This window comes from Labeo rohita, chromosome 25, assembly GCF_022985175.1.
Source record: "Labeo rohita strain BAU-BD-2019 chromosome 25, IGBB_LRoh.1.0, whole genome shotgun sequence".
Taxonomy (NCBI): Eukaryota; Metazoa; Chordata; class Actinopteri; order Cypriniformes; family Cyprinidae; genus Labeo; species Labeo rohita.
In genome coordinates this window covers 15,123,107-15,134,792 of record NC_066893.1, presented here as the reverse complement: position 1 = coordinate 15,134,792, position 11,686 = coordinate 15,123,107, and the positions used below count along the sequence as shown (strand labels likewise).

Sequence of the window (11,686 nt, the reverse complement as noted above, 5' to 3'; positions counted from 1 at the left end):
GAGCGCGTTTACAAGTTATTCGATTTAAATTGGATCTTCGGAGCGGGATTGTTAATGTTTTGCTTCAGATCAGAGCTTTGGATTGCAGACCGTGAATCATTTGATTTAGATTGGAACTTCATAGCGGATTCGTTGATCTTTTGCTTTAGATCGGAACTTTGTAGTACGGACCGTGAATCATTTGATTTAGATCGGGATTTCGAAGCCGGTTTGCAAGTTATTTGATTTAGATTGGAACTTCGGAGCGGGTTTGTGAATCTTTTGCTTCAGATCGGAACTTTGGAGCGGGTCACGAATTATTTGAATTAGATTGGGATTTCGGAGAGCGTTCACGAGTAATTTGATTTAGATCGGAACTTCGGAGTGGGTTCGTAAATCTTTAGCTTCAGATCAGAACTTCAGAGCGCGGATCACAAATTATATGATTTAGATCGAGATTTCGGAGCACGTTTACGAGTTATTCGATTTAAATTGGATCTTCGGAGCGGGTTTGTTAATGTTTTGCTTCAGATCAGAGCTTTGGATTGCAGACTGTGAATCATTTGATTTAGATTGGAACGTCAGAGCGGATTCGTTAATCTTTTGCTTTAGATCAGAACTTCAGACTGTGTATTGTAAATCATTTGATTTAGATCGGGATTTCGGAGCGGGTTTGCGAGTCATTTGATTTAGATCGGAACTTCGGAGCGGGTTAGTGAATCTTGCTTGAGATCGGAACTTCGAAGCACGGCTTGATTTAAATCGGGATTTCGAAGCGGGTTCGCGAGCCATTTGTTTTAGATTGGAACTTTGGAGCATGGCTCGTGAATTATATGATTTAGATTGGAATTTCGGAGCAGGTTTGGGAGTCATTTGATTTAAATCGGAACTTTGGAGCGGGTTTGTTAATCTTTTGCTTTAGATCGGAACTTTGTAGTACGGACCGTGAATCATTTGATTTAGATCGGGATTTCGAAGCCGGTTTGCAAGTTATTTGATTTAGATTGGAACTTCGGAGCGGGTTTGTGAATCTTTTGCTTCAGATCGGAACTTTGGAGCGGGTCACGAATTATTTGAATTAGATTGGGATTTCGGAGAGCGTTCACGACTAATTTGATTTAGATCGGAACTTCGGAGTGGGTTCGTAAATCTTTAGCTTCAGATCAGAACTTCGGAGCGCGGATCACAAATTATATGATTTAGATCGAGATTTCGGAGCACGTTTACGAGTTATTTGATTTAAATTGGATCTTCGGAGCGGGTTTGTTAATGTTTTGCTTCAGATCAGAGCTTTGGATTGCAGACTGTGAATCATTTGATTTAGATTGGAACTTCAGAGCGGATTCGTTAATCTTTTGCTTTAGATCAGAACTTCAGACTGTGGATTGTAAATCATTTGATTTAGATCGGAACTTCGGAGCGGGTTAGTGAATCTTGCTTGAGATCGGAACTTCGAAGCGCGGCTTGATTTAAATCGGGATTTCAAAGCGGGTTCGCGAGCCATTTGTTTTAGATTGGAACTTTGGAGCATGGCTCGTGAATTATATGATTTAGATCGGGATTTCGAAGCCAGTTCGCGAGTTATTTGATTTAGATTGGAACTTTGGAGCGGGTTTGTTAATCTTTTGCTTTAGATCGGAACTTTGTAGTACGGACCGTGAGTCATTTGATTTAGATCGGGATTTCGAAGCCGGTTCGTGAGTTATTTGATTTAGATTGGAACTTCGGAGCGGGTTTGTGAATCTTTTGCTTCAGATCGGAACTTTTGAGCGGGTCATGAACTATTTGAATTAGATCGGGATTTCGGAGAGCGTTCATGAGTAATTTGATTTAGATCGGAACTTCGGAGCGGGTTTGTTAATACTTTGCTTCAGATCGGAAGTTCGGAGTGCGCATCGCAAATCACTTAAATTTGATTGAGATTTTGGAGTGGGTTCACAAGTAATTTGATTTAGAGCAGAACATCGGAGCGGATTCGTTAATACTTTGCTTCAGATCGGAACTTTGGAGTGCATATCGCAAATCATTTGAATTAGATCGGGATTTTGGAGTGGGTTCATTAATCTTTTGCTTCATATCAGAACTTCAGAGTGCACTTGGAAAATCAAAAAGTAGTGCTTGAAAAGTCCTTGAAAGTCTTGGAATTTTATTTTGCATCTGTATGAACCTTGCTTATGGTTCTTTGGAGAGTAAAACATTTTCAGTGCTACATTATAACTAATATTGTAGTTGTTGTATTTGAGCTCACAATGTTGTTTCAAACACCCTAGGATTATCAGAATGGGAATTGCGGAAACAAGATAATGAAATCTCAAGGAATCTCTGCGTGTCCTTCCACGAGGTCAGCGCACGAGAGAGGTTCTCATGCACGCAGAACGGCCAGACGTCTTCGTGACCACCACCACCATCATCATCATCAACTCCCTCACGGCCCTAAAGCTCCCACCAACCTCGACATCTTCGAGCAGCACACGCAGCAAGTCTTAAAACGACTTGAGATGGGTCCTTATGAGGAGGTAAATAAAATTAACGATTAACAAGTACCATAAACGCCATTTAGGCTAATCTATAGAGAATCATCCAAAAAACGATTGTCTTTTAGGATGCCTCTTTTAATGTAAAGGTCAACGGCAAGTTCAACAAGGTCTCCACGGCCTCGGCTGCAGTGGCAGAGAGGAGTTTAGACAACGACCTGCGTTTGGTGCTGTGCAATGGACGTATAATCAGGTAAACCGCATTAACCTATGAAGATTATCACACGTTAATCAGGAGCTGAAGTAATTGTAGCATATGAATCACCAAGTTACCAAGTACAAATGACTCATACAAGCCTTGATGACAGTGTTAAATTTAGAAGGATTGTGTGAGGTAATATTCATTTTAGAACTCCACTGTTTTTTGGCTCATTTTGGTCGTGCAATTTTGGAAACATGTCCTTTTAAGTCTTTTTTTCCCATCTGATTGTCCACGCAGAGATATCAGGCAGCATGTTGGAGAAAAAAGACCAAGGATTAAGGAAGACGAAGGCTCCAGGGATGTGAAAATTGACTCACTCAAGATTAAACTAGTTCCTAAGGAGGAAGAAGAGGAAGTGGATATTCAAATGAAAGAGGAGGATAAGCAGCATCATGTAGCTAGAGACATGAAGCCCTTTGCAGGTACCCTAAAAAGTTTTGAATTCAACACTACAGTAGGGCCCTATGAAACCCGTTTTATTTTGTCCCAAATTCAGTTTTATTTTTTTCCAAATTCCATTGTTTCCGTTTTAATTTTTAAATTATATTAATCAAAGAGCATGTCTAATTAATTAAAATCTTGAAACTTAAAGGAGAAGTCCACTTCTAGAACAACAGTTGACAGATAATGTACTCACCCCCTTGTCATCCAAGATGTTTATGTCTTTTTTCTTCAGTCGTAAAGAAATTATGTTTTTTGAGGAAAACATTTCAGCTTTTTTCTCCATATAATGGACTGATATGGTGCCCTGAGTTTGAACTTCCAAAATGCAGTTTAAATGCAGCTTAAAACGATCCCTGGTTGTAAATGATCCCAGCTGAGAAAGAAGGGTCTTATCTAGGTTATTTTGATAAAAATAATAAAATTTACATACTTTTTAATGTCAAAACGCTCGTCTTGTCTTGCTGTCCCTGAACAATGTGTGTATTCTGGCTCAAGACAGTTAGAGTATATCGAAAAACTCATATTTTCTCCATCAACTTCAAAATCGTCCTATATCGCTGTTTTACCTTTTTTGTTAACGGTGTTTGATCTTCTTTGCATGTTTACTTTTCAGAGACTGGGTCAGAACTTCTGCAGTGATGTAGGACATTTTGAAATTATTTTTGAAGTTGAGGGAGAAAATACGAGTTTTTCAACATACCCTAAATGTCTTGAGCCAGAATACACAGAGTTCAGGGAGAGAAAGACAAGACGAGCGTTCGAGATAAAAAATGTATTTGAATTGTATTTTTTTTAAAATGAAAATAACAGATCGTTTCGCTAGATAAGACCCTTCTTCCTTTAAAAGTTAAACAAAAATTACATGTTTAGGGCCCAATGAAATGTTTTATTTTTTCCCACCTTGTGACCAAATTCTGTGTTTTAGCATGTCTAATTATTTGAATGCATAAAAACAAGTTTAATTTATTCTTACAATAGCATTATGTAATGTTCAGCCTATCAAATGAAGGCATAAACCATTAATTTAAAGAAGTCCACTTCCAAAACAAAAATGTACAGATAATGTACTCACCCCCTTGTCATCCAAGATGTTCATGTCTTGCTTTCTTCAGCTGTAAAGAAATTGTTTTTTTGAGAAAAACATTTCAGCATTTTTCTCCATATAATGGACTGATATGGTGCCCAGATTTTGAACTTCCAAAATGCAGTTTAAATGCGGCTTCAAATGGTCCCAAATGCGGTTGTAGAGGGGTCTTATCTAGTGAAACGATCGGTTATTTTCATTAAATTGTATTTTTTTTTTTTTAATACTTTTTAATCTCAAACACTCAGACTTGCCTTGCTCTCCCTGAACTCTGTGTATTCTGACTCAAGACTTTTTCTCCCTCAACTTCAAAAATCATTTCAAAATCATCCTACATCACTGCAGAAGTACTGACCCAGTCTTTGCAAATTGAACATGCAAAGAAGATCAAACACCCTTAACAAAGAAGGTAAAACGGCGATATAGGACGATTTTGAAGTTGAGGGAGAACATGAGATGGGAGTTTTTTTGAACCATCTCATCATGAACCATCCTGTCATGAACCAGAAAAAACAAGACAAGACGAGTGTTTGAGATTAAAAAGTATATAAATTGTATTATTTTTTTATGAAAATAACCGATCATTTTGCTAGATAAGACCCTTCTTCCTCTGCTGGGATCATTTACAACCACATTTGGGATCGTTTAAAGCCACAATTAAACTGCATTTTGAAAGTTCAAGATTGGAGCACCATATCAGTCCATTATATGTAGAAAAATGCTAAAATGTTTTCCTCAAAAAATATAATTTCTTTAAGACTGAAGAAAGAAAGACATGAACATCTTGGATGACAAGGAGGTGAGTACATTATCTGTCAATTTTTGTTCTGGAAGTGGACTTCTCCTTTAAGTTATTTTTAATTTTTTGGCAAATAAAGGGGATTTACTATTACAATTAAAACACTGAAGAAATATTGTATGATTATTCCTTAACAAATATGGTTTTAATAATTTTAGTAGTAGTATTACGCTGACCAATAGTATAATAACAATGTATTTCTGCCACAATGTCTTCAAGTTAAACCGAACTTTTATTTTGACGAGTTGCCGTGAATACCTTGATGATATGACGCTAGTTTTACTTAAATGAAACGGTAGAATGTTTATGAAGTGACTCTCAGAGCAGTTCTGGAGATTTTGTTTATGTATTTATGTCCTCATTTAGTGAGACGACAGACGCTGAAATCACAGCAAGTGTCACGCGTGCTTCAGTACGAATAGTAAACGAAACCGCTCATCCACACCATTTCATTAACACAGAGACGCGCAGAAAATGCAGTATTCATATTTAAATGGTATTTTTGTGGCTTAATATTTACAAATACTAGTCCATATCGCGATTTGATTTGAGCGTAATGACCTACTTTTGGTTACTGTCCACGTTAAACAGTAACTTACGTTTTTTTTTTTTTTTTTTTTTTTTTTTTTTTACTGGATTCCGCAATTCCGACCACGTTTTTCGTTTCGCGGAAATCATAGGGCCCTAAATACAGTTGACTTTGTCTATGGATAATACTGAATACATATAACAACTGTTTTTTTTCCACAGATCTTAATAAGCAGGAGAGTTCAGATCTCAGAGAATCTGTACTTTCAGACATCTCATCGGACTCTGAATCGGATGAGGACTTCTCTACACGGGTATGTTGCCATTTCCCCTCATGCACAGGAAGCGCATAGAGTCCTAGTTTAGGTTTAATCCTCTTTTCCTTTCTATGCAGAAAAAGAACTGCTCTTCAGAGGAATCTGAAAGCTCTTCAGAGGAAGATGAAGATGAAAAGATTAGGAGGAGTGGAGACGGCCAAAGACCGACCAAAAGTTGCTCCAGCTACACGATGGATACGCATCAATCCAGGCAAAAGTCTGACCCTTTTGAAAAACGTCTTAAAAGGTAAGAGCCGATATCCTGGAGAACAATTTGGAGTTGTGTGTGTTTTTGAAATCCAGTGGTTTAAAGCTAAATCACATTTGCAGTGAATCCACTACCTCGCCAAGCACAGAAGAGGATGCTATCCAGGGAATGCTGTCTATGGCAGGACTATTGTATTCTCACGCATCAGAAGATCCCAGCAGTTCACAGGAATCCTGGTGGTCCCGAACCAACCATCCATCTCCTGACTACAGTAAGAGTTCCTGAGGGTTTTTAGTGCTAAACAGCACTTTTTCCTATCAAATATTATATTGATGAACCATTTCATGTGTTCTTTTTCCATTCTCAGGTAGAAAGGAGGTTGCATCGGGAGAGGAGAACCAAGATTCAGACAGCAATTCATCACAGGTAAACCCAGTTCTGTACACTCAGTCTTAATCTGTCATGCTTTATAGGAGATTTTTGCATTTATTCTAATATTTTTTATTATTTTTTTTTTTAGGAGGGCTTTCGGGAGCGTGATTCAGAAGGAGGATGTCACGCCAAACTCAAGCATAGGATCCAGGAACACAAGAACTTCATGGACAGCCAGGGCAGCGGCAGCAACAGCAACAGCAGCAGCGAGGCGTGGAGCAGTCACACTCACTCCCCGGCCCACGGGGAAAGCCCCACTTTGGGCTACCAATACTGTGAAACATCCCTGTCACCACCTCTGCACCCATCCAAGAGACCTGCTTCAAATCCCCCACCAATCAGCAATCAGGCCACCAAAGGTACAGCATCACTATTTTCTCTATACATTAAACATTTGAACACAAAACCTACAGATTTCACTGCTAAGATGCTAGTAAATCTAGTTTAGGTATATTTGTTGTTTTTGTTTATTTTTATTTCTGTATGTTATTTATTTATTTCTGCTTTTACTTACTTTTATTTTTATATGTATTTTTGTTTTATGTTTACTTATTCTGTTTTTTTGTTATTTGTTGTTTTTGGTTATATTTTTTTGGTTTATATTTGTTATATTATTGTTTTACTTTTAGTTTTTTCATATTTCATTCTGTGTTTTTGTTCATTTCTATTTGTTGTTTGTTTTTGTTTTGATATTTACTTGTTTGTTTCTGTTTTGCATTTATTTCTTTTTGTTTTGGCATTTCTATTTGTTGTTTGTTTTTTACTTTTTTGCTTGTTTGTTTCTGTTTTGCTTTTATTTCTTTTTGATATTTCATTTGTTTTCATTTTTACTTTTATTTCTGTCTTTCTTTGTTGTTTGTTTTTGTTTTCATTTAGTTTTTAGTTTGTTTCTGTTTTGCTTTTTTCCTCTTTTAGTTTTTATTTATTGTAATTTGCATTTTATTTCTATTTCTGTCTGTTTATTTCTGTTTGTTTTTTTTTTAATTTGTTTGTTTGTTTAGCTTTTATTTGTTTGTTTGTTTAGCATTTATTTTATGTTTTGATTTCTATTTTTTTTTATTTGTATTTTCATTTCTATTTCTGTCTTTATTTCTTTTGGTTTTATTTAGTTTTTTGTTTGTTTCTGTTTTGCCTTTATTTCTTTGTTTCGATTTTTAATCTATTTGTATTTGTTTAATTTCTATTTGTCTTTATTTCTTTGTTGTTTGTTTTTATTTGTTTTTATTTTGTTAGTTCGTTTCTGTTTTGCTTTTATTTCTTTTAATTGCTTTTTTATTTCTGTCTGTCTATTTTCTTGTTTTTAATTTATTTAGTTGTTCATTTTGTTTATTTCTGTTTCTGCTTTTATTTCTTTTTGTTTTGATTATTTTAATTTGTATTTGTTTTTATTTCTATTTCTGTGGGTTGTTTATTTATTGTTTGTTTTTAATTTTCTTATTTGCTGTTTGTTTTGCTTTTATTTTATGTTTGTTTTGACTTTTAATTTGTATTTTTTATTTCTATTTCTGTCTTTTTTGTTTGTTTTTAATTGTTTTTATTTAGTTTTTATTTGTTTTGGTTTAGCTTTTATTTCTTTTTTGTCTTATTTTTATTTCTTTTCATTTGTATTTGTTTTCATTTCTATTTCTGTCTTTATGTCTATTTTTTTGTTTGTTTTAATTGTTTCTTATTTTGTTTTATATTCATTTGTTTCTGTTTTGCTTTTATTTTCATTTTGTTTTGTTTTTTATTTTTACTTTTAGTTTGTATTTGTTTTTATTTCTATTTCTGCCTTTGTCTTTTTTTGTTTTGCTTTTAATTTGTTTCTCTGTTGCTTTTATTTATTTTTATTATTATTTCTATTATTTTTATTTCTATTTCTGTGTTTTTGTTTATTTCTATTTGTTGTTTGTTTTTGTTTTATTTATTTTAAATTTGTCTCTCTTTCTCGTAGGTAAACGTCCCAAGAAAGGTATGGCTACAGCGAAGCAGCGCTTGGGCAAGATTCTCAAATTGAGCAGACACAAACCCTTCTTTGTGTAGCAACAGCGATGGCAGCCGCCGCCTGCAGAAGATTTGGGATGCTGAGCGTGCATGCTAAAGGTGACAGGGTATAAAGTGTGTTTAGTTCAACACGCTGGCTCAAAAGCATGGTATTGGCTACCAGTCAACCCGAAGCTTAGGAATCATCCAAATTTGCTAATATGTGTCCAAAGAAACAAGACGACTGAGAGGAAACAAGGACTGAAAACATCACTTCTCAAGGCTTTTGGTTCTCAACGCTGGCATCCAAAATCAGGTTTACTCTAGCATGCTGCCAGGCTGCTACCCACAACTAAAAACACATCACTTTGAAGATGCGCATCTTAAGACGGCAATTGAGTGATGAACTGATTTCATAAAGGTGCTTTTTTGGTCTTCTCATTTTGTGATTGCAAAACCAACTTTTCCTAGTGAAGAAAATTAGCATTACTGCCTCAAAACAGAACTAAAACTTCACCCATAACTACCTGTCAATCAAAATGTTCTCACATTTTGAGAGGAATTAAAGAAAAAAGATATTTTTGTCATTCATCTTGTCATATTTTATATTGCTCGCTAAAGGAGCGCTAGGTAGTCTACCTATATTTGGTCCTCTATTGCCACCTAGTGGGCATCCGAAGACTGAATTTAAATGGTGCTTGAAGGTATCATTCAAATGAGGCAAGAGAAAAGACATTTCCCTTAATTTATTCCTTTATCTTGGTGCTTTTTCTATACTGTTATTAAATTACGTATTTATTACTAATGAAAGAGAACAATTTATTTCATTGAGCATTTAGGAGGTTTGCTGTTCTTGGGGGGTTTGATATGCATCCGTTTTAGATATATGTGGCCATACAGCCAATTTGTGCAAAGGCTTAGCTGTTTTTTTTTTAAATTTCATCCATATCTGTATTGCGCTGTGGGTAAGAACAAATGTGTTGTGTAATAAGAAGCTAATATTTAATCAAAATACCTGCCCAAATAGTCCTGTCACGTCAAAATCCTGTTATTTGGCTGGTTTTTAGTTATTCAAGGATTTCAGAAACATGTTTCCATAAGTATAAAGTTCAGCTGCCTCATCAGATCACGAAGCATTGAAACACTGTTTGAACCGGTGCTGTGTATAGTAAGAAAACGAGACGTTTAAGACGGCCAAGGAGCGTGGGAGAATTTGTACCTTTTTTACGTTAAAGTGTATTTGGCTACTCGTCTTTTTACAAAGAATCGAAAAGAGTATTTATTTTTCTAAAGCAAGTCTTAAGAGAGAATTTTTTGCGATCGCGTATTGACGCGACGACCTCGCGTTTTGTAAGATATGTGTGTGATTTTGAGGTAGTTTACTCTGCTTTTGTGTGGAAGACCTCAGGTAAATGTTTGAGCTCAAGGTTTTGGATTCCTTTGGATGAATGCCAAATAATGTAATCACAAACGTCAGGTCTTTGAATTTTGGTGTCCCGGCAGCAAAGAGCTGTTTTTATCCAACCTAATATGAAATTCGAAAGAAAACGTTCTTTTGTATTCCAAAATTTGTGTTTTAAAACATTCACAGCAGCTCCAACATAATCTACAAAGCTCTTCAGGCAATAACGCACATTCCATAAGCTTCCAGGACTTCTATGATCGATTTCATTAACTCAAATGACTCGCAGAGGTACAGTACAAGCAGCTCAGGGCTCACATACGGACTGTTTTTCTGACGGACAGCTTTGATGCTAATTATTCAAAGGGCTTTAGTTGACCCAAAGGTGCATGGAATTGAACAGGTCATTACAACCAGCACAGTATTGTTACTGTATGTCATCTTCCAAGGTTATTATTAATACTCGAGCATTGTGTTTTGATTCATTGATGCTGTTAATGTAGCACCTGTTGCTTTTTGTCTGATCTGGTGCTATTTGTCTGATCAGGATTTGGGCCAAAGTGCACATGTATTGCAGTCAGAATTTTGATTCAGATGTTTTTTGTTTGAGGGGGGATTGGAGGAGCTTCTGTGTCTGTCCAAAAAATGCCGCACTGCACTAAACATGTCCTGCATTAGCTGTTACACTACACTGTTGAGTTTTTTTTTATTGTTACTGTTTTAACAATAAATATCTAAATGTGCTTGATAAGTCAAAAACATTGCTGGCCTGCAGGCAGGGTTTGTACCATGCAGTACTTGTACAGTATTTATTTGGCATTCTCTGTTGTTGTTTTCAATTTGCTGGTCTTGCAATCAGTTACGTGTTTGTTTATGGAGTGTCCTCTCATTTTCAATGCATTTCAAATGTTTGAAATTTTTATATGGTTGTAAAATTTTGTTGAATATTTTGTGACACTGTAATCCACAGCTAAGGCTCTTGAAATTAGGATTTTCAGTTGTACAATGTGGCCTGTACATATTAAAAGTTCTACGAGTGAATATGTTTCTGTTTCTGTTTTTTTTTTTTATTAAATTTTTATTATTCGAGAGCACTTCTTAAAAGCACTGAAATTAATCAAATTTATTTATTATTCTTATTTGTGCCTTTAAATTGACTATGAGAACTGTGTAGCAGTGAAGATATTGAAAAATGTTTTTATATATATTATAATATATATTTTATGTTCATTTATGTTTATAAATTATATGGGAAACCAGTTTACTAATTATGATTATAACAAATGAATGATTATTGTACTATAATAAAATTAATACAATAAAAATAATAAAATTTTAAAACAATTATTAAATAAATAAAATAGAAATAACAAAAAGGTGACTGGAACATTTTATATATATATATATATATATATATATTATATATATACACTTCCATAACTTTTTAAGCGTATAAGCGTAGTAAAACTGAAATTTTAATTAGTAACTGATTATATTATAATTAGTAATTAATTACTTCTAATCATTATAATTAGTAAACTGGATTAGCACACCTTTTGACACCTTTTGATATATGTATATATATATACACACACATATTTTTTATTTGTTTTTTAAGTTAACTTGTGAAACACTTGTAGTATAAGTGTAGTAAAATTTTATTATTTTTATTGTATTCATTTTATTATAGTACAATAATCATTCATTTGTTATAATCATAATTAAACTGTGAACTGGTTTCCCATATAATTTATAAAGATAAATGAACAAAAAATATGATTCATTACAATAAAAT

General features: G+C 34.6%; 1 protein-coding gene across 2 annotated transcripts in view; it reads left to right on the top strand.

Annotated features, from left to right (window-relative positions):
- kdm7ab (lysine (K)-specific demethylase 7Ab) overlaps positions 1 to 10,924 on the top strand; it is a 38,270-nt gene extending 27,346 nt beyond the window's left edge. The window contains exons 12-20 of one of the 2 annotated variants that reach the window (XM_051099343.1): positions 2,250 to 2,495; positions 2,603 to 2,706; positions 2,953 to 3,137; positions 5,793 to 5,884; positions 5,965 to 6,134; positions 6,218 to 6,366; positions 6,463 to 6,521; positions 6,616 to 6,886; positions 8,461 to 10,924. In XM_051099343.1, the coding sequence (XP_050955300.1) occupies positions 2,250 to 2,495; positions 2,603 to 2,706; positions 2,953 to 3,137; positions 5,793 to 5,884; positions 5,965 to 6,134; positions 6,218 to 6,366; positions 6,463 to 6,521; positions 6,616 to 6,886; positions 8,461 to 8,549 (1,365 nt within the window). In that variant the 3' untranslated portion in view covers positions 8,550 to 10,924. Of the gene's footprint in view, positions 1 to 2,249; positions 2,496 to 2,581; positions 2,707 to 2,952; positions 3,138 to 5,792; positions 5,885 to 5,964; positions 6,135 to 6,217; positions 6,367 to 6,462; positions 6,522 to 6,615; positions 6,887 to 8,460 lie in introns of both variants that reach the window. The other variant, XM_051099342.1, reaches the window with a different exon arrangement.
- Positions 10,925 to 11,686: the final 762 nt, after the last annotated feature.